Here is a 27494-nt window from a genome sequence, read left to right as displayed (position 1 = left end):
TCATAAGCATATGCATGTACATATGTGTAGGTGAGTGTTTTTATCCTTCTAAGCCAAGAGTAACTCCAGTCCGGGCCTTGGCTCTAAGCCTTTAGGAGTAATGCTTTCTTCATCTGGAAAAGTTAGCACATCGGCCTTGCAGGGAGCCTTTAGGTCATGCTACCTGATACTCACAGTCCACCTCTGAGTCAGAAGGCTGACTTGATTTATCATATAACTTCACTCTATGTAGGATTATCAGTGGAGCAGGAAGACCAGCATAGCACTGTCACTTGGAGATTCTCTCAAGTTAGGGACCTCCACTCTGGTGAAGCAGATCTTTGAATGTGTCAGAGAAGCCAGATCAGCAAGCCTATTGGATACAGATAAAGGCGCAGATATTCTGTAGGTTTTAAGTATGGATGTTGGGAGAGAAAGCGACATGCTCTGAAAAAGAACAGTGCTAGCCAGACGTGGTGCAAACCTGGGATCCCAGCACTTGGGAAGTAGAGACAAGAAGATGAAAAGAAGTTCAAGATGGAATCCAGCTTCATTTACACGGTGAGTTCTACGCTAACACAGGCTATATGAAACCCCATTCTAAAGAGGAAGAAAGGGAGGAAGGAGAGAATTAGCAGCAGCAGCAGAAGATGACAACAACCACCAGCATCACCAACATCACCTCCACCACTATTTCCGTCAGTCTTTACCTCCCCCATCTCTACCTCCACCTCCACTACCATCTCTTCCACATGCATCTACGTCTACTTCCACCGACACCACCACCTCCATTCACCTCCACCTCCACCATCTCTACCTCCACCAACACCACCTCCACCATCTCCACTACTATCTCCACACTTCTGCCTCCTCCACCCTGACCTCCACCTCCATCTCCACCTCCACCACCATTTCCACCTCCTCTGCCTCCTCCACCTTCAACCATGCACTTTGAAGATATGGGTGCAGGGATCTCAAGGGGAGGGGCCATTGTACTTAGATGTCTTTTTAAAATATAATTTATTTTTATTTTATGTTCATTGGTGTTTTGCCTGCATGCATGTCTGTGTGAGGGTGTCAGAAGCTCTGGAATTGGTGGTGTTACAGACAGGTGCAAGCTGCCATGTGGGTGCTGAGAATCGAACCTGGGTTCTCTGGAAGAACAACCAGTGCTCTTAACCACTGAACCATCTCTCCAGTCCCCTCAGATGTCTTTATAATTATTATAATGATTTTTTTTTGTCTAAGTTACATTTGTATGTACTTTTATACCAAGGTTTAAAGATTAGGTAAATTAAAAAAAATTAAGTAAGGTTTAAAAATTGAGTGAAAAGCCAAGTGTGGGGTTGCACACCTTTAATCTCAGCACTCAGGAGGCAGACACAAGAAGACCTCTGGGGAGTCTATGCTAGCCTGGTCTATATCGAGAGTTCTGGGCCAGCCAGGATTACTTAGAGAGGCTGTCTCCAACAGCAAATAAATAAATAAATAAATAAATAAATAAATAAATAAATAAATAGAGTAAAAGGAGCACATGAACTGCTTTACTTACTTCTCTGATCCTAAAGAATTTCATTTTGTAAATGAAATTAAAAGGTGTTTTTTTTTTAATTAAAAGGATTTTTAAATTTTTAAAATTCTATGTGTATGAGTGTTTTGCGTGCAGGCATGTCCATACATCACTTGCCTGGTGCCTAGGGAAGCCAGAAGAGGCTATCACGTACCCTGGATCTGGAGTTACAGATGTTTGTGAGCACCACGTGGGTGCTGGAAATCAAACTCGGGCCTTCTGGAAGAGCAGCCGGTGCGCTTAACCACAAGGCCATCTCTCCAGCCCTGTGAGATGATTTCATGAGGGGCACTGTTTAGATTTAGGGGTGAGAGAGGAGTGCTAACTCAGCAAAACTCCAGGCCACCAACATTCTTAGGACTAAGCAAGTAGTTTGTTATTTTTTATTTTCATTTCTTTTCTTTTTTTTCTGATAAGTCAGAGCCTCACTATGCAGCCACGGCCGGCCTGGGACTCGCTGTGTAAACCACAGACCACAGAGCTCCTCCTGTCTCTGAACTAGATCAAAAGCACGCACCACCATGCCCGGCCCTCATTTCTTTTGGAGCAAGCGTTATTTCTGTGGGCAGTTACGGCTTTATCAATTGCACTAAAGTTTTTTGACTTTGAATCAGCCACACACATAAATTAGATCCGAGGGTGGGGGGTGCTTTTCCCTTTCTGTGCCCAGTTAGCCTCCCCTGTCCTTCTGTCCTGCTTCATAACGGATTCACAGAATTCTGGTTGATCTCTCTTCAAGGAGGAGGTAACAGGACTTAGATGAATAGGGTTTTCCCTACACAGCCAAGACAGGAAAGCACCTTCCATGGAGTTTCTTCCCAAGAGATGGACTAAAATCTCTCAGGTGCTTTCATAACACGCACAAGCCAGGTTCCCGAGGAAAAACCTCACTTGGTCTTAGGGTCTCATACTGCTCATCTCAGGTCGCTGCCGACTTCACACTGTCGCTTTTGGTGAGCTTCAAGCCTGATTGAAACCTCTCTTCTTTTGGTAGTGGTGCCTGGGACTGAACCCAGGCTTCACACTTTCTAGGCAAGTGTTCTACCGACCAAGGTACACGCCCATTCCTCCGCGTACTTCTAGTTTTTAAGAGGATGTCTATGCGAAAGGCTGACTTTGAACTTCAGTCCTCTGGTTTCTGCCTCCAGAGAGAGAAGATTAGTGTGCTCCACCATCCAGGCTCCTCATTTTTGCCTTACAGCAAAGTTGCAAAAACGGTTCCTCTTCTCTGTTTATGCAGTGAGCTCTGTATATCCCTCAGCAGCCCCTCCAATGGTGGAAAGCCGATCGAACAGTTCAGTGAGTGCTCAGAACCAGAGGCTCAACACTGCCGCACAGCTATGCCCTGAACCATGGACCGGAATTTCTTCTTCTTCTTCTTTTTTTAATCACTTTAAAAAACTTATTTGAACTGAATTTGGGCTCATAGAAAAGCCTTTATTTTTCTCGAAGCTTTTGAGCTTTCTACCATTTGCCGGCTCTCGAGATAAAAAAAGACACATAAACAAATAATAAAGAAGCAGTCATGGAAACTTTGAAACCCAGCCAGCCACGCCTGGACAACTAACTGGCTTACCCACAGCGTTTGTAATCATCTTTTTTTTACTTTGTGTTTTATAGTGTGCAAATTTAGTTAAAGTGACGCTTTATCTAAACAAGCGCTTTTGTGTGAGAGCATAGTTTATATGACACAATGAAATATTGGAACAGTGAGTGCCCTTCAGCAAAAAGTGCCATGGCCTTCAGGAGCTCTCCCATCCAAGACATCAGCTTTGTAGAGATGGAATCCCCCAAGAAGCCACACTGGGATTTCCTTCTCCTTCCTTCCTTCCTTCCTTCCTTCCTTCCTTCCTTCCTTCCTTCCTTCCTTCCTTCCTTCCTTTCTTTTCTTTCTTCCTTTCTCTGTCTCTCTCTGTCCCTCCCTCCCTCCCTCCTTCCTCCCTCCCTCCCTCCCTTCCTCCCTCCCTTCCTTCCTTCCTCCCTCCCTCCTCTCTTTCTCTTTAAAGACAGGGCTTTTCTAGAAACAGTTTTCTCTGGACAGTCCTAGCTGTTGACCAGACTCAGATCCGCCTGCCTCTGCCTCCCGAGTGTTGGGCTTTAAAGGTGTACGCCACCACCGACCGGCCAGTGCTGGGATTTCTAGTCCAATCTTTCCCAATGAGTTGCTAGCGAGACTGTGGTAGACTTTTGTATATTAAGTGCACAATCATTTGTTGATTTTTGTTTTCAGAATAGGTCTCTGCATGTAGCCCTGGCTGTCCTGGAACTCACCATGTAGATCAAGCTGCTTTCGATCTCACAGAGCTCTGTCTGCCTCTATGCCTCCCAACTGCAGAGATTAGCAATCATTCTTATTAGTAAATAAAAAAGAAAAGCTTTTATTTTTTGCTTGTATGTATAGCCATGAACCACATGCATGCAGTGCCTGTGGAGGCCAGTAGAGGGCAACAGATTCCCCCTGGAACTGTGGTAAACAGGTGGTGGTGAGCTGCCCTATAGGTGCTGGGTATTGAAGCCTTGGTCCTCTGGAATACTGGCTAGGTTCTTAACCACTGAGCTGTCTCTCCAGTTCCATATTGGCTTTGAACTTGCCATCCCTTTGCCTCAGTTTATATAAGATTATAGGCATGCATCACCATTTGCAACCCTCTTGATTTTGGAGGGGTGTGGGCACTAGAATTCAAAGCAGGTCGTTAAACACGTGAGGCAAGTGCTGTGCTCCTGAGTTAGATCCCCACTGAATTATCTTATTTCTGATTCTTTTCCTTGACTTACTGCAATTTTTTTTTGTCTTCCTTTGATGTATAAATGTGATGAATCACATTCATAGATTTCCTTGTATTGATTTAGGCTTGCTTCCCTTTCTAGACTGAATCTAGGAGTCATTTGATCATGACCTTTTCCCCTTTCACATGTTATTCAGCTTTATTTGCTAATGTTTTTATGTAACTTATTTAAAAGGAAATTGGTTTATAGTTTTCTTCTTATTCTCTTTCGATTTTCACTCTTTGTCAGATTTGATATCCATATTATTCTGGCTTGGTAAGAAGAATTTTGGTGATTTTACTTTCTGCCTGACTTTCAAAAAATTTAGAGACTTCAGGAGTGGCGTGTTCATTTAATAAGTAAGCCTTGGCATTAGGAATATAGCAATGATCAAAATAAACACAAACCCTCTTCATCTTAGCGGGGAGAGCAGATTGCGAACAAACACCTAGTCAAGATGCAGGACACGTCAGAGGGTGGCAGGCATTAGGAGTACAACGCAAGAGAGGAAAACAAGGTTATTGCAAGGTAGGAGGTTTCATCTTTAAATCTGGCGGCCAGGAAGTCACAGAAAGACAGACATCCTAGCACAGACATGAGAGAGTGAGCCCTGTTAGTATCATCTCAGAGATCTGTGGTTCAGGGTGGGAACATGCCCAGGATATGAAGGCCACCATGAAGGAGGGAGGATAGTAAGAACTGATGTCTGAGAGGCAAGGGAGGCCTTGCGAAGCCAGAGGCCACCTCACCCTGAATGGGTTAGGGACTCACTGGAGACTGGTTTATTCCAGGTGAAAGGTGTTAGTGATTGGACCACGGTGGGGACAGCAGAATTGTTCAGAGGAGGTAAGATTCTAGACAAATCTTGGAGGTGAAGTGTCCTAGTTTTTTTCTGCTGCTATGATGGAGCACCCTGACGTAAAGAACTGAGGTGACAAAAGATTTATTTTAGCCCACGGTTCCATGTCATTGTCCATCACTGTGGTGAAATCGAGGCAGCTAATCACACCCACAGTCAAGATCAGAGAGAGGATAAATGCATGCATGCTTAATGCTCATCTCATCTCTCCATTCATACATTCCAGGACCCAAACCCAAAAGGATGGTGTCACCCATAGTGGGCCAAGTCTCACCATATCAATTATCATGATCAAGACAATCTTCCTAGACATGCTTACGGGCCAACTTCATCTTTAGACAATCCCTTCTTGAGACTCTCCTCCCAGCTGATTCCAGGTTTGGTTAAGTGGACAATTAGCAGTAGCCATCACATGGAGCTTCTGGGATTTATTAGATGTGGGATAAGAAAAACAGTCAAAACCCGATTCTAATTGTTGGTCAGAACAATTGGAAGGACTAGTTTGCCACTTACTAAGTTTGAGGAGACTGAGGCAGGAGTGGATCTGGGGAGACAATCAGAGTTTCAATTTTAGGTCATAGTGTGTTTCAGATGTCTTTTGGGTAACTAAGCTGGTAAGGCTGCGTGGGAGAGCCTCCTCTCCCCTGCGACTGTGGGCTGATTTTACAACGTTGGGAGGCACCTTATGAATCCTGTAACTTTCTGAACCCTCTTAAGTTTCATGAACTTCCTGAGTCTTCCGCCTCCCTCGAGAGGAAATGTTTCACTTACAAGGAAATAGCTACAAATAATACAGAGTCCAGGGAGGGAGTTCAGGCTGGAGCTGTGCTCTGGGAAGGACATGATCAACAGCTTCCCAGATGTCTGTGGGAGCAGACAGATCATCAACGGTGTGATTTCAGGTAACCATAAAAGAAGTTGGGAGAATTGGTCTCTGGGGCACCCCACCAATGGGGAGTCAGGGAGCGTGGGAGCCGAGAGCACCAAGGTGAGGGAAGGGAACTTAGAGGTACTGGAGAGGGGAGTGACTGATGCCCAGTGGAGCTGCTTGCTGGTGGCTGTTGGTGACCTGGTGACCTGATGATAGCAGTTGTGTTGAGGTGGTGGGAGGCAAGCTGGGCTGGAGCTCAAGGGGTGATGGGAAGGAGAGGAGCTGCAATGGAGGGAGCATGTGTAACATATGTAACTCTTGTTCTTTTTTTTTTGGTCAGGATTTCAATAGATAGCATAGGCCGGCTTGGAATTCACAATCTTCCGGTCTCAGCCTCTAGACGACAGGCGTGTGCCACCACACCCAGAGTCCTAGGTAGATCTCAAAGGGCAGCCGAGAAATAGAGTGAGCGAGTCTAGCATGGGAACTGGAGTCAATAAGCATCCTTTTTCTCGAAATGGGGAGTGTTAGACCACAGTCTCCCACCCCCTCTCCTAGAAGCCATGCCACTCAGAACAGTCTCTCCCCAGACAGAGTTGATAAGCAAAGCCTGCTGGCCTTGCGGTCTCCCTCCCCTTTGCAGCTGTGAGCAAGCCACACAGCTCTGACCCCCGGGCCCAAGACAACCCTGAATTATTACTCTACTCTCATCTAGTGCTTTCCTGCCTTGTGAGGCCTGCCTTAGGTCACATGATGTGGAGACCCCCTCCCCCGCCCCAAATAAAAAGAACTTGTAAGGGTGAGAAATTCCCTTTGTTCTTTGGAGCTGAAGGGTGGAGTTCTTTCCTTTCACAACTGCTGTTGTTCTGTCCTCGACCTCTGTCTCTCCTACTGAGGCTCTTTTTTTTTTTTTTTAAAAAGACTTATTTTATTATGTATATAGCGTTCTGATTGCATGTCTGCCTGCAGGTCAGAAGAGGGCGCCAGATCTCATTACAGATGGTTGTGAGCCACCCTGTGGTTGCTGGGAATTGGACTCAGAACCTCTAAGGAAGAACAACCAGTGTTCTTAATTGCTGAGCCCTCTCTCCAGGATCCCTACTGACGCTCATTTTGCATCTTGCTTTCTCCGTTCTGGGCCTGACCACGGGCGCAACTCCGTAGTCTTCTGAAGTATAACTCGTCTCGGCCTCCTCTCTACTAACCTGTAGTATCTTTTATTATCTGTAACAGAGAGATTATAATTTGTATGTTGACAGAAATGATCCAACAGGGAGGAAAAACCAGTTCCAGTCATGTCCTTGTGTAGTGAGAAGAAATGGAATCTGCGGGGTGTGTGTGTGTGTGTGTGTGTGTGTGTGTGTGTGGCCTAGATAGACGTAGAGACAGCTCTTCCTCAGGAACAAGAAAGCAGGCCGAAGACGTAGGAACAGCTCTGGAATGTAATCTGCGGATCTGCCTTTTATTTTCTCAATCAAATGAATGTGAGGCTATCTATCAGCTGAGAATGGGATGGCAAGGTGTTGGAAGTTTGAGCAGAGGCAATTGAGAGTGACCTAGGAGAAGGAGAAGAGGGGTGAACGGTCTAGGGAACTACTGTTTCATCACTAGGCGGGACTGAAAAGTCAGTAGACGTCAGTGGGCATGGGTGTAATTTAGTGGAAGACTCTGGTGCTCTTCTCAGCTGTGGTCTGCTGTGTCAGGGGGAGTGCCAGAGGGGATGAAAAACTGAAATTAGCCAAGAGCTTGGTAGTATAAAGAAATTTATTAGTTGGGATGTAAAATAAGTAAATAAATTTATCCAAGGAGCCATATGTATTTGGTGCTAATTGGTTAGTGGGTGGGTAGGTAATTGGCTACTTTTTCATCTTTTCTTGTGGTTATGGGTCAGTGCTGGATATACTTTTTTTTTTTTTTTTTTTTTGGTTTTTCGAGACAGGGTTTCTCCGTGTAGTTTTTTTTTTTTTGAGACAGGGTTTCTCTGTGTAGCTTTGCGCCTTTCCTGGGACTCACTTGGTAGCCCAGGCTGGCCTCGAACTCACAGAGATCCGCCTGGCTCTGCCTCCCGAGTGCTGGGATTAAAGGCGTGCGCCACCAACGCCCGGCTATCTCCGTGTAGTTTTAGAGCCTGTCCTGGATCTCGCTCTGTAGACCAGGCTGGCCTCGAACTCACAGAGATCCCCCTGGCTCTGCCTCCCAAGTGCTGGGATTAAAGGCATGCGCCACCACCGCCTGGCCAGTGCTGGATGGTTTTATGTCAGTTTGACACAACCTGTGGTCATCTGAGAGGAGGGAACCTCAACTGAGATCCTCCACTAAGATCTGACTGTAGGGCATCTTTTTAATTAGCGATTGATGGGGGAGGGTCGAGCCCCAGCCCATTGTGGATGGTGTCGTCCCTGGGCTGGTGGTCTGGGTTCTATAAGAAAGCAGGCTGAGCAAGCCATGGGGAGCAAGCCAGTAAGCAGCATCCCTCCGTGGCCTCTGCATCAGCTCCTGCCCCCAGGTTTCTGCTGTTTGAGTTCCTGTCCTGACTTCCTTCAGTGATGAACAGTGTTGTGGAAGTGTAAGCCAAACAAATCCTTTCCTCCCCAAGTTGCTTTGGTCATGGCATTTCATCCCAGCAGTAGTCACCCTAACTAAGACAGGGTCTATTCATTTAGCTCTTCTGAACTTGCTGGGGCCAGTTATTGTGAGAAAATGGAGCATTTCGGTCCAAACTTAATTATTTTTCCCCTACAGTTTCGGAAGTACCTGTGCCCTGTAACGATGAACTTAGCTTGGTTGTGTGGTCCTCCCACTTGTCCTCTGGCCTCCATCCCCTGTGCATTGCCCATCTTTTGCCCATCTCCACTCCCTGGGAAGCAGAGTGCCGAGGGAGAGTGTGGGCAGGCAGTCTAGCATGGTATCCTCACTCAGCTGGACTTCCTCCAACAGGAACAGCTCTGGCAACAGTCTTTGCCTTGGTGATGGCAAGTTCTTCGGGATCCTGAAGGTCTCTGATGATCTCATCAGGGCTCATTTAACGTTTGTGTAGGGGTTATTTAGAGAAGACTGTCAATCTTCTCTAGATTAAAATAACCACTCTGACTGGGTGGTGGTGATTCACCACCTTTAATCCCAGCACTCAGGAGGCAGAGGCAAGTGGATCTCTGTGAGTTAGAGGCCAGCCTGCCTTACAGAGCAAGTTCCAGGACAGTCAAGAACAGCTAAGGCTATATAGAGAAATCCTGTCTTGAAAAACCAAAATCAAAACCAAAACCAAACCAAACCAAGAAACTACTCTGGCTTGTGTTTTTTGGGAGGTTAAATGTGTGTAGAGCTTTTAACCTATTTCTCATGTCGTCCTCAGAGTTGATCTGTAACAGGACCATGGTACATGTCTTTTCCTCAGAGAAATGTGATAGCATGAATTGGTTTCTAGAAAACGATTCCTTTGAATTACTCAAGACCCTAGTTAGAACTGAGTCTATGTGCTTTTTGGAAAAAACAAAGGAAAACAAAACTGTGAACAAACTGCACAAACCAAGTCTCATTAAATTATCTTATATTTTTGGTTGTGAGCCTAGCCTTTAACGGCTGAGCCATCTCTCCAGCCCTAAATTATCTTTACAAGGAGAATTACTTATTGCTTTTGATGTCTTGTTTTGGATTTTTTTTTTCAAGATGGGGTTTCTCTGTGTAGTTTTGGTGCCTGTCCTGGATCTCACTCTGTAGCCCAGGCTGGCCTCGAACTCACAGAGATCCATCTGCCTCTGCCTCCCGAGTGCTGGGATTAAAGGCGTGTGCCACCACTGCCCAGCTTGTTTCGATTTGTTAGAAATAGGGTCTCCTCAGCCAACAGATTGGGAAAAGATCTTCACCAACCCCACATCTGACAGAGGATTGATCTCCACAATATATAAAGAACTCAAGAAACTAGACATCAAAGTACTGAACAGTCCAATTAAAAAATGGGCTAAAGAGCTAAACAGAGAATTCACAAAACAAGAACTACAAATGGCTGAAAGACATTTAAAGAAATGCTCAACATCCTTAATCATCAGAGAAATGTAAATCAAAACGACTCTGAGATACCACCTTACACCTGTTAGAATGGCTACGATCAAAAACACCAATGACAACCAATGTTGGAGAGGATGTAGAGCAAAGGGAACACTCCTCCACTGTTGGTGGGAATGTAAACTTGTACAACCACTGTGGAAATCAGTATGGCGGTTTCTCAGAAAATTAGGAATCGAACTACCTCAAGACCCAGCCATCCCACTCTTGGGCTTATACCCAAGGAATGCTGGTTCATACCATAAAGATACATGCTCAGCTATGTTCATAGCAGCACTATTTGTAATAGCCAGAACCTGGAAACAACCTAGATGCCCATCAACGGAAGAATGGATGAAAAAAATGTGGTACATATAGACAATGGAGTACTACTCAGCAGAGAAAAACAATGAAAGCATGAAATTTGCAGGCAAATGGATGGAACTAGAAAAAATCATCCTGAGTGAGGTAACCCAAACCCAGAAAGACAGTTATGGTATGTACTCACTCATTGGTGGATTCTAGATATAAAATAAAGAACAATCAGACCACAACCCATAGAACCATAGAGGCTATATATATAGCATGGAGGTCCCTAGGACGACTGTGGCATATAATAAATTTCAGTTTTACTCAATTATTAAAAAAAAATAGCCAAATGAATGGAAACACATGAACTATGAACCAAAGGCTGAGGGGCCCCAGCTGGATCAGGCCCTCTGAATAGGTGAGACGGTTGATTGGCTTGATCAGTTTGGGAGGCAACTAGGCAGTGGGACCAAGTCCTGTGCTCATTGCATGAGTTGGCTGTTTGAAACCTGGAACTTATGCAGGGACACTTGGCTCAGTCTGGGAGGAAGGGACTGGACCTCCCTGGACTGAGTCTACCAAGTTGATCACAGTCCTCGGGGGAGGACTTGTCCTGGAGGAGGTGGGAATGGAGGGTGGGCTGGGGGTAAGGGGAGGGTGTGGGAGGGGGGAGAATAGGGCAACCCATGGCTGATATGTAGAACTGAATGGTATTGTAAAATAAAAAATATATATAACAAAAAAAAAAAAAAAAGAAAGAAAGAAAGAAATAGGGTCTCCTTATATAGTTCAGGCTAGCCTTGAAGTCTCTAGGTAGCCCGGCAGGCCTGAAGTCTTGATCCTGCTGCCTCAGCCCCCTAAACACTGGGATTACAAGCACGCGTCACCACGCAGGGGTTTCCATGTCTCCTGACTAAGAGAATTCGGGTCATTATGTGTAAAAGAGGGGACACAGACAAGAAAGAAATCACAGCAGACCTACCTACCCAAGCTGCCTCAGCATAGCCCTCTGGGACCATACAGTGACTAGGATTGGGATTTAGGTTCATTTCCCATCAGCTCCTAACTCCGTGCTTTCCAAACTGTGTTCCTGGACAGCTCCAGGCCCTCCATAAACCCTTCATGGGGCGAACGCTCAGAACAGTTTAGTAAGGGCCGAATGATCTCTCCCAGTCTCAGAGACTCACAATATATTGCATTTGCAGAGTCATCCAACGCATATTAAATGAGCTCTTTTTGTGTGTCAGGCTTTGTGTTGGGGTCCGTGGAGATAATCGGCAGAACCAAACGCCACTGCTGCTTTCATGGAACTTCTCCTAGGAGGGGGACAGACATCCCTCGAAGAGCCAAACAAATGATGCATAGTTACAACCTGAGTTTGTAAGTTCCATGGACCAGAGTGCTAGCCCTGGCTTGGACAGACCCAGAGGAACTGGGAAGGCCAAGTGGCAAGGAGCAGAGAAAAGAGGGGTGTGATACGAGATGAGATGATGCCACCCCCAGACCTTTCATACAGGGGTTGTGGGCCACTGTATTGTGGGCCACACTAAGAATCCTGATCTCAAAGCTAAAATTGTAGGATGACTACAAGAGTATTAACGGCCCCCCCCCCCGAGAAATACCGCAGTAAAAAAAAAAGCCAGTCAGCTTGCCTGACTCAGTTTTTCCACATTTATTCCATGTAAACACCCGGGGCCACGCACTGGAGCACCTTGAACCAGTTCACCCCGCATATACGAAGTGTTGTTGCTGATGGAAACTTCAGGAGTTGGAAGCTTCTCGCCTTTTCCTTTGTGGAAGGGAGTGTCAAGCTGTTTATTACTCAGATGCCACTCTCTTGACCTAGCTCTGGCACTGGCATTCCTAATTCTGCAGGCAATAAATAATGCAGGGAGATCTCAGAGCCCGGGGTTGGGGCACACAGCCCATCTATCAAGGTCTCTCTGAGTCTTAGCTTTATCTGTAGGCTTTCCTACCAGCCCCATTTCCATGTGTTTTTTCTCTTCTCTGAACTTCGAAGCCGTGGAGTATATTTTCACCTCTTTTGAGTTTCCTGTGGCATCTAGCACAACGCCAAGTGTTGAATATTAGATGGAGTCATGTTTGTGAGTTTTCTTCGTTTTACGAGCCAACGGTGCAGCTTTATTCTGGGTTTTCTACAAAGTCTGGTTGTCCTGGCCCACTATCACCCTTCCTTTCTTTTCCTTTTCACTTCTGCAAGACGGTGTCGCCCCACGGAACGCAAGCTGCTTTGAACTTCACTGTGTATTCCAGGCTGGCCCCGGGCCAAGGCTGCTCCTGCCTCAGCTTTCCAAGCACAGGGATTCCCAAGCTTAGATCCCTCTCTGCGTTTTCAACCAGTTAATCCGGCTGGGTCTCCATTCCATCATCTGTAAAGGGAAATGGCAAGTCTTTCAGATCAGATTGAGTTTTGATACCACAGGGCTATGCTGTCCAATGGGGTAGCCATTAAATGTCGAACACTTGAAGTGTGGCTAGTCTGGATCTCGAAACAAGAGTTTTAAAGGTTCCATTAATGATTTTTATATCGGCGCCATGTTGAAATAATTTGTGTGTGTGTGTGTGTGTGTGTGTGTGTGTGTGTGTGTGTGTGTGATCAGAAGCCAACATCTGGTTTCTTTCTCTGTTGTTCTCCACTTTCTATTGTGAGACAAGAGTTTCTCACTGAACTTAGAGCTTGCCGATTTGACTGGATAGTGAGTCCCAGAGTCTCCTGTCTCTGCCTCCCCAGTACTGGGATCACAATGGTTCACCGCAGGATCTAACTTTTAAGTAGATGCTGGGGATTGAACTTGTGTTCTCATACTGGCTTGGCAGGCATTTGCTGACTGAGCTATCTCTCCAGCCCTTGAAACAATTTTGAAATAGTATCTTGAGCGTATTGGCATAAAATACATGACTGAAATGAATGTCATATGTTTCTTTTTTTACCTTTATAGTGTGGCTGCTAGAAAGTAAATGTAAGATTATATACATGATACTTTGGACTAAATCATGTCCCCTCCAAATTCATGGGCTGAAGCTCCAGTGTGATGGCTTTAGGGGATGGGACCTTTGGGAGGTCCTTATGTTTTGGTGATGTCTTGAGGGTAGGACCCACCATGGGACTGGGGCTGTTGTCAGACGTGACACTAACGCTCTCTCTATGCCATGTGAGACCACAGTGAGGGCAGTCACCTAGAAGCTCTAAAGGACTTTCACTAGAACTGGACAGTGCTTCTACACTGATCCCGGGCTTGTAGTTTCCAGAACTGCAAACATAAACAGCTGTTTAAAAGCACTGTGTCTGTGCCTGAGCTCACTGATACAGCTGTAATCTAGGTTTCTGGGAATACCTATATATCTGCACTGTGGCTCTGGGAGGCAAGGATGGCCTCTGGAACATTCTGAGTCCCTCAGTCCTGTGTTTTCTTTTAGTAGCTGCTCCATAAACACCAGATGAGTAAGTCATTTTCTTAGTTGTGAGTAATATAAACAGCCCTGGATAATTTATGTGAAAGAACTCATTACTGGGGCATCGAGTAGCAGCTGGAATCTGCTGAGCAGATCCACCCAAGTAGAAGGACTCGAGAAGGTGGCACATCCAAGCCGCTGTGTACACTCGCGGACACTCCAAAGGGGCACCAGATAAGTAGAGCTGCCCCTTTCTGGCTCGGTGGAGTGATATGAGCCTCATTAGCTTCCAGTTAGGCTATATTGATGTTGAGTTGTGGACCCATGCAAGCGAGGTTAGATGCTTTGGGGTTAAATGCTTGTTTTGGAGACTGGGCTCTTAGCATGAGGGGATCTACCTCCTCTAACACTGATGCTGGCTGCCCCTAGTGAATGGGTAGAGTCCTTTACTCTGGTAGCCCTTGCAGTCTTGGCTGCAGCCCAACAGAAGTTTCTAGCGAACATCTTTCAGCTGAAAACTCCCCCCTGGAATGTATGAAGAACAGCAACTGATACTCTGCATTGTAATGGTGCATTGAAACTTCTCACATTGTGTTTTAATATGCAGACACAGGAGGGCGCTCTAACCAACTAGCAAGGAAACCTGAATTCCTCGTCCGTTAAAAAACCGATGTTGATTTTGTTGAGCCTTTGTTTGTTTGTTTGTTTATTTGTTTCACCAGGCAGGATAAACAGGAATACTTACTTATCCTAGGTTGTCTCACTTGTGACAAAGGTCCCCAAGACACACCTTGCATATTGTTCAGTTAATGTTATTGGGACAAGGGCAATTAAAAAAAACAAAACAAAACAAAACGGAAGAGGACCGGAGCCTTGGGAAAAGGCTTCGGGAACTCCAGCACTTATGCACTCTTAGCTTGATTGTCCTCAGCTAGGGGAGATTTTTTTTTTTTTAAAGTATTTACTTATCATAGGCTAGCCCCTGATTTTAGCCATAAAAAAAAAAAAAATTCAGCTAGTAGAGCTTGCCAAGACTCATATCTAGAGGACAATATGCCAAGGCCAACCTAGGGCAGTAGAGAGAGACTGAGGCGTCCTTCACAGACTCAGCCAGTCCGGTGCCTGTTTCCGCCTGTTAAGTGCAGGTGGTACCTGGCATGCCCTTGCAGTTTGCCAAGGAAAAGGGCCAGTGGGAGGGGCCAGGAGGGTGACATTAACCATCCCTTAGATTGCACCGAGTTTTATACTCAAAAGATAAAGCCAATCTACCTCTTGTTCATTGGTGACAGCACACATGAGCGAGAAAGTGTGCTCGTCTGGCAGCCAGAGTCACAGAACAGGACCTACTCGCTAGGGCTCGATTTCCTCACACCGGCCCCTGCAGCTGGAGCGCTTATCTAGGGGAGAAGGGGCGGGGGGCTGCTGCTGGGGTTCCAGGTGCGGTCAGCAGAGCCGTTTTCCCTAGCTGAAGGAGGCTGGATGGTGACGCTCAGCCCTGAGTCGGCGGGTTCCAGTCGGCTTTGCGCTCAGGGTCTCCACTGGCTGGGAGGTGCAGCGGCTCTGCCACCTCCCGGGACTCAGGAACTCACGTCCCCTGGAACTGCGGACTCCCGACCACAGTTTCATCTGCGTGCAGCTCACAGCCAGGAGATCCAGATTAAAGAGGGAGAAAGGGATGGAGAAAAGGGAGGGGGTGTTTAATTCCACTCACTGGGAAGTTGGGCGCGTGGCAGAGGTTGGGCCACATGTCTTAGATCTCCCCTGGGCTCACTTTCCCTTCCGGAAGGGTGGCTGGTAGCGCTCCATCCCTACTCTCCAGTGACAGGAGAGCGCCGACCCGAACTGAGCGCTTTCCTCGGCACGATCCCCAAGCCCCAGGAATTGCTATCCCCTTACTTTCGGGCGAGGAAACCGCCTTAGAGAAGTTGGGCGACTTGTCCGGAGTGTCGCAGCTAATAATGAAATGAGGTCTTTAAAGTGGGGTTTGTGTAACCCTAAAGAGCAGGCCCAGGCCCCAGCTCCTGGATCTGACCAACTTTTGTCCATCACCCTGCTTGGCATCTGGGGCAAAGCTGCAGGAGACAGAAAGATGGACCAAACGACCATGTGGCTTTTCCCCATCCCGACCCTCGGCCCGGGTGCGGAGAGACCATCCCAGCGCTGGCTGGCTTCCCACCTTGAAGGGGATTGACCTCTTGTCTCCAGAGATCTCTTCTCCAGGGGAAGCATCGTTTTGGGGGGAAATGTTCCTTTGTGGGATACTGGGGGGGGGAGGGAGCGGAGGATCTGGGGGTCCAGGAATAGGGGAGGAAGCAGGGGCGGCTAGAGTAGCAGCAGCCGGTGAACCGGGCCAGCGGTGTACTAGTCCATCCCTGCGGGCGTCCACGTGGTGGGTGTGTGGCACTTTCATTCAAACTTTGGGGAGTTCTCGGTTTGGCGTCAGAGGTATAACCAATCAGCATTCCGAGACGGGAATAAATTATGCAAATAACCATCTGGCGATGGGTCAGATGACTCGAATACTTTAAAAAAGTACCTCTCCTGGAGCTCGCGGTGTGACAGCGGCGAGCCCCGGCTTCACCGAGGCTCCGGGAGAGGACCGGTCGGGCTGGGCAGCGTGTCCTTCCACCGGCTTCTTTCCCCCCTCGCCGCGCGCCGCGCTACCAACCTACCAGGTTCTCCTCCAGCTGTCCAGCCCATCACTTTCTAGCCGAGACCAGGCTGCCCACTTCCAGGCTCGGCAGGTTTTAGTGGCTTAAAAAGAAAAACAAAACAAAACAAAAAAAACCTGTTTGAGAGGAGGGGGCGTGGCAGGGAAGGATGCGAAACCCGGCTCTCCTGCTCTCCTTCTGGAGCGTCTATTGTTGCTTCGCGGCGGGAAGTCTCGAAAACTTACGTCCCCAGGGGTCGCTGCGAGGTAATGTGCATTTATTTTTTATTACTCTTCTCCCCACTTCTTTGCTGCGCTGCGCCCTCACAAGTCCTACGGACCCTTCTTCAGTGCTTCCATGTCTCAACGAAATCCTTTCCCACGGCGCTGTGTTCTCCTCGGTGTCGGAAGCCACTTGTCTGGGCGCTTCGGATGAGAGCACCCGCTAGCAAGCCATCCTGGAGGCCGCCTGCCAGCAGGGAGGGTGCGTGGGCTAGAATCCTTTCTCTTGCTTCCTCCCACTTCCATTAATCAGCGCTGTCCGGCTAGCCGGGCTAGCTGCTTTCCAGCCTCGCTTAAATTATACCACGTTTTAAACCTTGTCTTATCTTTGGAGGCTGGAGAGGACAGAAAATTCTTAGAGCTCTAACTTCCGGTGCCTTCCCCTCCACCCCCTCTTCATTAACGCTTAGGTGTTTTGGAAGTTAAGGTGGCGGCGGCGTGGCGGGCTTCAGATTGATAAGCGCTTGTAGGGGACATCTGGCTTGTAACTTTCTCCCCAAATAATCTTCCCTCCTTTGCCCATTCCTCCATTCTTCCCCTTCCTTCTAGCATCCCTTTTCCTCTTCTTTGGTTCTGACACTTTCACTGGAGGCAATCTGCCCTGGTGGAGTGAGTGAGGGTGGGGTCATCCAGAGCCAGCATGGGCTGGTTAAGCAGTGGAGAGTACTTAAACCGAGGCCTATCATTTCATTTAGTCTGCAGAATAGCGCGCCAGAAGCTACGAGTCCGTGTTAGTTTATGGGCACGTGGGAGCTTAAGTGGGAAGGAACGGGAAAAACCCACCTTCTCCTAGTTTGTTTCCAACTTGAGTGTTAGCTAGAAGCATGACTTGGGGTATGTGGTATCTCTAGTTCTTTTCCTGAAGAATGCTAAAGTTTCTGTGGTTCTGGTTATTTAGGCGGTGGTGCCATTCATTTGAAAAGTATTGCTGCATTCTAGTACCAGGGACTCTTGATAGTGGGGAAAGACAGCGAAGAACAGACTAGATGGCAATCCTTAGCCTTGCAGGACCTAATCTCAGCAGTGGGAACTAATAAAAGTATGTAAATAGTACTCAGAATGAAGCAGGAAAGTGAAGCTGAGGAGGGAGTCTTGAAGCGCTGCCGAGGGCGGTATCTTTTAATTTGTGGTCTGGGAGAACCTTATTCTAGAACTTGACCCCTCAGCAAGGAGCTGAGACAATGAACCACAAAGACATCTGGGTGAAAAACAATCACAAAGGCCCCGAAGCCAAAGTGACCCTGTCCTGAAACAGTAGGAACCAAGCCGTGGGATCAGAGCAAGCCAGATGCCAGGGTGGCCCTCCTTGTCTATGTGTGAATTTAGCCTCGGCTCCCTCTTAGGAGGCTAAGAGCTGCCTTTTCTCCTAACCCACCCCATCTGCTCTCCGTGAGAACGGCTGTCCAGGTTGGAGAACTGAACTGGTAACGTCTGTACCTCAAATTTCTGCCAGTTGGGGATTTGATTTCATGACAGCTAATCGGTGTTCTGATCACATGTTTCTTTGGGGACCTTTTTCTGGATTTTATCCTCTTACATCTGGCATATGTCCCCAGCCCCCTGTATCTGCTTGTCCTATCTCATCACCACCCTCTCCATAGCTGTGGTTTCTCTGTCCAATTCTCCCTTTTCCACCTTTTTTTTTTTGGGGGGGGGTAGTATCTCACGTAGCCCTGACTGGGTTCAAACTCACTCTGCAGCTGAGGTTGACCTTGAATAAGCATGGGTCACCACAGCTGGTTTACGGGGTGCTGGGGATCAAACTCCGTGTTGTGTGCATGCTAGGCAGGCACTCAGCCGACGGAGCTACTTCCCAGCTTCCTCGTGTGTCTTTTCAAACCTGGAGATTAAATCTGTGGCCTTAAGTGTGTACTCAAAGCACTCTACTATAGAGGGACGTCCCTAGCCCTTCACAACTATTATTACTTACTAGTATTTGAAACTTTGAAACCAGGACTAGCTAAGTTACTCAGATTTGCCTTCAGTTCATTCTGTAGCTCGGGCAGACGCAGCACTCATCTTCAGTCTTCCTGTCCTCAGTCTTCATGGTAGCTGGGATTACAGCCTTGTGCCACCAGAACTGGCTTTTCCTTCTGTTCTAAACTCTTGGGTAAATAAAGCTCCCGGATGCTCATTGGGTATCTCCCTGTGACTTCTGGGTAACAGGAGAGTACACTCTTTCCCCCTAATCCCTTATCAAGAGAGGCTTACTAGGATGATCGATGGAGAGACAGTGGGGATCAGGTGGAGATTATCTTAAATGACAGGGCCTACCTGGGGTCACGTGGCTGTAGTGCCGTTAGTGCTGTGTCCCAGGAGCAAGAAAAGGTCGCACTGTGTGCAACAGGGAGCTGGAAGGGGCAGCTTTGCTGTTGTGAGGAATTTTCCCATGGCTTCAGCTATTCAAATAACAAACTGGTGCCTGTTGCAAAGAGCCCTGGGACTGTCTAAGGTCTTTGAAGTAAGCGTTGGATCAAAATGGGAATGCCAGGGAAAGCGGCTTGTACAGTGGGTCAATACCCTTTTACCTCCAATTGCAAAATCCCAAACCTCTCAAAACTTCCAAGTTTGCTGGGAGGCTGTATGGGAGGACCCTGACCTTACATGCTCTCAACTCCTCTGGCGGCAAACCCTGGTAGAAAGCTATTTGTAATCTCTGCATTTTTTTTTTTTTTTTTTCTGTAGAACGTGAGATGCCCTATGTTTCTCTGCAGAGATATTTAGTGCCTTTGACCCGGGGGAGGGGTACCCCGGACTGTCATGTAATATGTGGTATGTTCCACAATGCTTGCCTTCTCCCTCTGATGTCACGGTCACTCTCTGTCACCGCCCGCCCATCCCCCAGCCTTGCTATAAAGCCCAGGTTGGCCTGGAATTCACTACATCACCCATGCTGGTCTCCAACTCGGTAGTTGCTCTCTTGTTTCAGCCTCTCAAGAGCTGGGATTATAGGTATAGGTGTGAGCCACCAGGCCTATGAGAGAGAGAGAGAGAGAGAGAGAGAGAGAGAGAGAGAGAGAGAGAGAGAGAGAGAGAGAGAGAGCATGAACTCAGACTTACCTGGAACTCTCTCTCTAGCCCATGCTAGCCTAGAATTTACATCATCTTTCCTCTATCCAGCTCTCCCTCAAGAGTGCTGGTATTACAGGCATACACTATTGTGCCTGGCCATAAAGATTTTTTTAAACATGAAAATTTCTAAATTCTTGGCTTAACTAGTCTTAAGTGTTCCAGGAAAAGAGAACCCACACTCCAAAGGTAGGGATTTGAGGGAGGGAAGAAAGAAAGGGAAAATCAGTTTGGCAGAGAAAAATAAAGTAAGAAAGATAGCTACTTATTTCTGAGCAACAGAATCTAGTTCAAATGACTAATACTCACTGAGGATAGTTGAGATATTGGATTCACAGTAACTTCAGTTCTTTTCACTGCTACTTCATACTGTAATTTTGCTACTGTTATGAACCGTAATGTAAAGATCTGACCCACAGATTGAGAACTGCTGCCAAAGAAGGCAAAGAGGAAACACTCAGTAGTTGTAAAAAACGAAAACCCAAATGACAAGGAATTTGCTCAAGATTGAACTAGAAGTCGTCACTTCCCCAGCCACCAGGAGTATTTATGCTGTTTTTCCTCCCCAGATGAACATAAACCCACTGGAGTACCAGCTACTGCCAAACCCCCTGTGGCTTTTAACCTCCGCACTTCTAAGGACCCAGAACATGAAGGGTGCCATCTCTCCCTTGGTGACAACCAACTCTTGGAAGACTGTGGCTTCAACATGACAGCCAAAACCTTTTTCATCATTCATGGATGGACGGTGAGCCCAGGAGGGGGCTCTGCAGCTTTTTATAAGATTTGATTCCTTTTGTTTTGGTCAATTAAAAAGAATAGTGGTGCTTCCAGATTCCAAACCCTCTCTCTCCCCGCTTTCCTTGTGGGCTGCTTGTATTTCAGACAGCTGTGAAGAATGTAATGGGCGCTTCTCAGAAGGGGCAATCCCGACTCAGCAGGGTGGCATTTAGTGCTGGCGCGCAGTGGGCTTTCAGAAAGTGGTTCTCCTGAGGCCGGCAGCCCAACTCCCTTAGCTCTGAAGGAGCTCTAATTATACTTAATTACATTGGCCAACCACTGCCTGGAGGGGGCCCATCCTGCTCGAAGAGCAGAGCTGAGCCGAAGCAACCTAACAGGCTGGGAGAATCGGAGGGGCCAGCTGGCCCGGCTGGCTGGGCTCTATTGGCATGCTGCCCTCCTGTTTGCATAGAGATGGCCCCGTTTAAAGGCACTGGGGCTCTTTATGTGCCCTAGCTGAGCAATTTCCATTGAAAGGCCCATGACAAACTTCAACAAAAAAGGGCTTTAACACTCAGCTTCAGAAACTCTTGGCCAGCAAGGGATTTGTTCATTCACAGAACGACAGTCTGTCGGAAAATGGCACTATTAAGTGAGCAGGTTTCTGCCTGACTAATTGGGAGGGGACGTTCTTCCTCTTAATGATGAGAAATTCATATCCGTTACATTCTTGCTGGGTCTTTAGATCTACCGTCAACAGCTGGGGTCGGGCTTGGGAGTTGGGAAGGTAGGCACCTACCTTCCTATTGTGAATGAAGGGATGACTGAGGGCCTGTCTGTCTGTCTTCATCCCCCAGGACACAAGCGGAATTGCACATTTGAATTTCTCCAGGGTCCTCCTGTCAAAATGCAAATACTAACTGCTTGCAAGCTTACAAATGGGGAGCATTCCAGAAAGTTCTTTTGTAATGTGTTTGGAACTTGGAATGGTGGTTTCCCATAGAAGCAAGTTGTAAATAGTGTTTGGGTTCCCAGGCTAAGCACAGAAATCTATTTATTTGATAATGTACGTGTGGATAGGTTTACAACCGCTTCTAGTCACCATGTATAATATTGTTTCTGTGGGAAAATGTGTTCTGAGTTCTAATTTGGGATTCCAGGGGTGGATTTTTCTTACGCTGGGGTCAAGAGGATGGCAGGGATGGGTTGTGGGAAGGGGTCATTTGTTACCTGGGTGTCTGCCTAAGTGACAGTGTGTTTCTAAGGGAGGAGCTAATTCTCCAAGGCAACCTTTTCTAACTCCTTGAAGGATGGACCAGGCCACTTCCCTGACTGTGACAGGGATTCAGACTAACTTCACGCCATTATCGCCACCAATACCCGTGTAATAGACAGTAGGGTAATGTAGCATCGCACACGAGCTGTGAAAAATTTGATGGGACACTGGAGACTTGAAGAGCCACAGGGAAAGAAAGCATCAAACCTTTCTGCCTTTGGCTGACTCGCACACAGGAGAGTCTACATTTCCTCAGCAGCCACTGTGAAGGACTGGTCAGATGAGGAGAGAGTCATGGGATTTCAGAAGTCCAGAAGGAGCATTCAAAGAAAAATAACCTTCCCGTTTTCTCCGCAGATGAGTGGTATGCTGGAAAAATGGTTGCATAATCTTGTGTCAGCCCTGCAGACGAGAGAGAGAGACGCCAATGTGGTGGTGGTTGACTGGCTGCCCCTGGCTCACCAACTGTACATAGATGCAGTCAATAACATCAGGATGGTGGGGCAAGGAGTGGCTGGGATGCTTGACTGGTTGCAGGTAAGCGGAGACGAGAGGGAGCCATCTTTCAGTAGGCTTCCTCTCCCCATTTCATTTCTGGAGGTAAGCTTGCATTTTCTTAGGAAATGCAGAGCACATGTTGTTACTGGGAACTTCAGGGATGATCAAAATCTCTAGCATTACAATTTCTGCTAAATTTAAGCAGTGCATGAACTACTTCAAAGCCTGTTCCAGAGCCTTTTAATGATTGATAGCTCTCTGGATTTTTCTGTTACTTTATTTGCTGTAAAAAGAAAAAATTGTCTTGTGGGAGATTAGTTGCCGACCTTAGAAGCGGATGCCCTTAGGGTAGTTGAGAATGGCCAGGAGCCAGGGCCGGTTTTCCATCTGAAGGAGCCACAGACCGCTGCTCTTGCCTTTGGAGGGTGGCTGTGGGAAGGCGTGCAAGGAGGCTGCTTCACACAGACCATCCACTGCGTTGTTTAAAACAGTGTGTGTAAGACAGATCTTGAGGTCTTGATAGACTTTTTATAAGTTAACCATTTTCCCGAGCCGAGTAGACTTAACAGGCAGGAAGGGCAAGGGGTCTCCTGGCAAAGTGACCCTAGATGTTGAGCATTTCCAGCCTGACTTTCCTTTCACTGGGGAATCTTCTGACTCCTGGCAGAATCCTGGGCAAGATTTTCCAGCAGTACGTCTTTGCTCTGGGGTGCTGTAGACTGTGTTTACTGAGCTAAGGGTCAAAGCCCCACCTCAGCACCCCACCGCACCCCAGCTGAGTACTCTGGAAAGGGACACTGTTCCAACTGTGGGAGCACAGGTAGCTTAAGGTGAGGAGTCAGAAGCTTCTGGGGGTACAGTAGAGGTCAAAGACCGGCAGGGAGCAGGTCACTGCGGTCACGGCTGGCACTTTGGTCTGCTGAGGGTATGGTGTCTTTTGACCTCTACATTGATTCATCTGTGTCCTCTGATACTGCCCCAAAGAAAGGAAACCATGTAGGAGAGCTTGCAGAGGAAAGCTTAGGCATGCCTATTGCAGTCCTGTCTTCCTCCAAACCCTCGTGGCATTCAAGTGCCACCAAGTCCTTGAGAACGCCCTCCCTGGTGGACCATCCATGTTGCATGTCATTAACACTGGGGATGCCGCAAGGAGTCCATGTCTGTGACCCCTGTGGCCCTTCTTCTCTTATGATGGACAAGTTGAATTGTTGGTGACCCTGGGGCCTCAGCTCTGCACTCTTTGACTCACGCTCTTTGATGACTTGTTGCAGGAGAAGGAAGAGTTTTCTCTTGGGAACGTTCACTTGATTGGCTACAGCCTTGGAGCACACGTGGCTGGATACGCTGGCAACTTTGTGAAAGGGACGGTGGGCAGAATAACCGGTAAGGTCTGCTTCCACCGCATGTACATATGAGGCATGTACATAGGACTCAGGTGGAAAGGAGTCTAATAGGTGTGCACACACAGAGTTAATAGGTAAATACACAGAGATTAATAGGTATACACACAGAGTCTAATAGGTGTACACACACAGAGATTAATAGGTATACACACAGAGTCTAATAGGTACACACACAGACACATGCATTCCAACTCTTTTAGAGCCAATGATTCCATCCAGCATAGCTTGAGAGCCCTTCTTCCTGAACTGTAGAGTGCTGGGCCTTGAATTGTCCAAAGGAGGCGGTGATCGTGTGGCCATTCTCTAGTGTTCCAGAGCCGGGACAGCTGGGTGCAGATTGCAGCACTCATGTGGTCTCTACCAGGGTCAAGGTCCAATATGTCCCTGGTAACAAGGACAAACCAAAGATTTTTGCTTTTCCTTGTTTCCAGTCTGAAGTGAGATAGGACTAGCTAGAGAGCTTTCCAGTTCTTTTTGCTTGTTTAGGTGGCAGCTGCTGAGGAGAGGGCCTCTTGTCTGTGGCCAGCTGAGGAGCTGGGAGAATGCTAATCAACGTCACAGGCAGTAGCCCTCATGTCCTGACAGCCGGCCCTTCCCTCTCAGCTCTCTGTGGAGCAGAGGTCTGGCCAGTTGCTTACCCCACGCTGTTGTAGGTGTCTGATGGAGGTAGGCTGTCTCTTTTTTATGTGGGGAGGCTTCTCATGAGAACCTGAGTGATAAGAGGTTGGAGACCACAGCTTGGGTGTGGTCCTCAGGGAGTGATGCCACGGTGCAGAGGCCACAGGGGTCCTTAGCTTGGGGCCTATTAGAGATCTGAGTCCCAGTCTTGCTTGGTGGGAGGGTGTGGGGTTTGCTTGCCGCAGATAGCTTCGGAAGGTAATCTGTGGTGCAGTAGGGAAGAGGTCATGCATTCCTTACTGAACTTGTGTCTAGATAGTTATGAGCAATAAGCAAGCGGGTGGATTCCTTTAAGAAGTATGAGTGAGTTACATTCTGTGCAGGCTATAGGATAGGTACTATTTAATGTCCAATCCTATAGTTATGAGCAATGAGCAAGTGGGTGGATTCCTTTAAGAAGTATGAGTGAGGTACATTCTGTGCAGGCTATAGGATAGATGCCATTTAATTCAACCCTCAAGCGCAGGGTGCTTCCTCCGTGCTATCTCTAAGCCACACAGTAACCTTGCAGCTTTCACAGTTGGGGGAAGGAGGCCCGGATGATTAAACAACGAACCAAATATCTTGCACACTCTTAAGTAGCAGGTCTGGGATTCAGTCCAGGTTACTAGGTTGCAGGGCCTGCCCTTAGCTGCTATCTAGCAGTACAGATAAACTATATAATAAAAAGTCGATTATGTCACTTTTCTCCTGAGCTTGTGGGCCGGGGATGTGTGTCACACAGTCCGAGCAGGGAGCTGGGTAGGTGAAGGCCCCACACTGGCCTGTGAGGCCTCCTCAGCTGTCGGCATTCCTCCAGAGCAGCTCTGTTTCCATGGAGCTGCCCGTCTGGTGGGGACCTTTGTTTGTACCCAGCCAAGAGCCCCTCTCTTGTATTGGGTGCAAAGCATAGTGTTCCCTTCTTCTTCTTCTCTCTTTTCCTCTTCGGTGCACATGGTGAGAGGCAGGGGGACGCCTCTATGTCCCACTATGGCTCGCTCTTGCAGTCTCTCCAGTAGGTCACTGTGGGCTATTCTGGAAGGGCACACTCTGGTACCATCTTTCTTTTAGTCCTGGTTAGGGTTGAGCCCTAAGTAGCCTGGGATCCCTTTCTGCCATGGTCACCCAGAAAATCATTCAAACTTCTGTCACTTTCTGGTTTTAGCCTCCACCCGTTTCCAGGAGTAATAAGCCCAGGTTTATTCACTCCACACGTAAAGCAGCTGCCTTTGTCCTGAAGTTACCTTCTCACGTGCATCCCTGCGAACTCACTGTTTCTTGGTGCTGCATCTGGGGAACATGGTTCTGTTACCCATTGCCTCCTTCTAAGACACAGACTTGCCGGGTAGTGTGACGTCTGCTCTAATCCCAGCAGAAACAGGCAGATCTCTAAGAGTTCGAGACCAGCGTGGTTTACATTGTGAGTTCTAGAACAGTGTGGGACATGCAACTGGACAGAGGCCAGGCCCCTGCTCCACAGAGAGGTTGGAGGGAAGGGCCTGCTTTTGAGACATGAGGGCTGCTGCATGTGGCACCGATTAGCATTCTGCCAGCTCCCCAGGCCCTTGTCTCAACAACTCAAAACAAAATAAACAAAACACAACAAAAACGACATAGTTCTTGCCCATGTTGCCTCCAGGCCTTGGCATTTCTAGATTGGGGTCTCTCCATCTGGGAAGTGACGTTATGTGGGTCCGTGGGGATTTGAGGTGTGTATGTGTATGTGTGTCAGGGCCATGTGGCACATTTTAGGATGTTTAACTCTATCTCTGGCCTGTCCTCAGTAGATGCTGTTAGTTCTCTTACTCACAAGTGCCATAAACAAAAATTTCTCCCCAAATCACCAAATGTGTCTTGAGGACCTAAACATTCTCAATGCCCAACATTTGTCTTAGACAAAATAGGGCCCATCCTGTGTACATCTTATTTGTTTTCTTTTTTTAAAAATAATTTATTTGTTTTTATTTTTTCTGGGCATTGGTGTTTTAACTGCATGTATGTCTGTGTGAGGGTGTTGGATCCCCTGGAACTGGAGTTGCAGGCAGTTGTGAGCTGCCATGTGGGTGCTGGGAATTGAACCCAGGTCCTCTGGGAGAGCAGCCAGTGTTCTTAACCTCTGAGCCATGTCTCCAGCCCCTACATCTTATTTCTTAACTCTTTCCACATCCTTTTTGTGTGTCGGTAGAGCAAAGAGCCTTCCTGGTTGGGATAAATCCTGTTCGTATAATGATAGCTCGATAATAAACATAGACAAACTCTTAATCTCTTAATTTTTCACACAAATGAATTGAGGCCTGAGTTTACACTTCATATATGATCCTGAAGAATAGGAAAAAAATGTCAATGTCTGGTCCACAAGCATCACTTGGGGGAACCAATCTACATTTCTGTGTGTGTGCCAGCCCCGGGGGCCAGGGACTCAGAAATCTATACTTATGCTTTGAGGGTCTGTTCATTATTTCTTTCTTTAAAACAATGTTTTCATATTTGTAAAGTCCAGAGTGAAAAGACAGTGTTAAGTCTCACACAGCTATGTATACTTGACCAGTTCCCTCCCCACCTGCTTGCCTGATGCATCCGCATGAAGATGACTAGTGTCTTGGGGGTCCTTTCACTGTGTTTTAGAGCTACATGGTCGAATCCAAGTTTATAACACGCTCCTTCATATGATCTGAGCAGTCCAGAGTGGGAGAACCAGTGGCCCGTGTAGAGTAGCTTTCAGGTTCAACACGGAAGGTGGGGAGGCAGAAAGTCTTTCTTACTGTGGCTGCAAAACAGAAGGCATGGTGAAGTCTGGTGTTTGGGTTCACACCATGTTGAGATCGGAGATGCCTTTCTCGTCTGTACCTGGGCTGGGGCCCAGGCCTGACTCATAACTAAAGGCAGGGGAAGAGTGAGTCCAAATACAAACCATCCGGTTTGGGGCAGATAGAGTTCTGCTGCGGAAGGTGCCTAGGGGCAATGACTGGGATGCATGGCTTAGGTCAGGAGCCCAGTTTATTCTAGAACTGCTTTAGTTCTCACTCCTGTGGTTCCCCAGGGCTGACAGCAGGGTAAATCTTGTGGTCAGTATACTGGGCTGGCTGAGGCACAGGGGCTTTAGAAAAAAAACAAAAACATGCTGGTTCTG

At 47.4% G+C, this 27494-nt stretch overlaps 1 protein-coding gene across 2 annotated transcripts in view; it reads left to right on the top strand.

The window, feature by feature from the left end:
- The first annotated feature begins 439 nt into the window (after positions 1-439).
- Lipg (lipase G, endothelial type) overlaps positions 440-27494 on the top strand; it is a 36023-nt gene continuing 8968 nt past the window's right edge. Inside the window, exons 1-4 of one of the 2 annotated variants that reach the window (XM_037197206.1) lie at positions 440-540; positions 20380-20558; positions 22164-22343; positions 23576-23687. In XM_037197206.1, the coding sequence (XP_037053101.1) occupies positions 20520-20558; positions 22164-22343; positions 23576-23687 (331 nt within the window). In that variant the 5' untranslated portion in view covers positions 440-540; positions 20380-20519. Of the gene's footprint in view, positions 541-16344; positions 16727-20379; positions 20559-22163; positions 22344-23575; positions 23688-27494 lie in introns of those variants that run through there. The other variant, XM_028871940.2, reaches the window with a different exon arrangement.

This window comes from Peromyscus leucopus, chromosome 19 (assembly GCF_004664715.2).
Source record: "Peromyscus leucopus breed LL Stock chromosome 19, UCI_PerLeu_2.1, whole genome shotgun sequence".
In the NCBI taxonomy this organism is placed as follows: Eukaryota; Metazoa; Chordata; class Mammalia; order Rodentia; family Cricetidae; genus Peromyscus; species Peromyscus leucopus.
The sequence above is the reverse complement of the archived record's forward strand: the minus strand, read 5'-3'. Positions and strand labels throughout refer to the sequence as shown.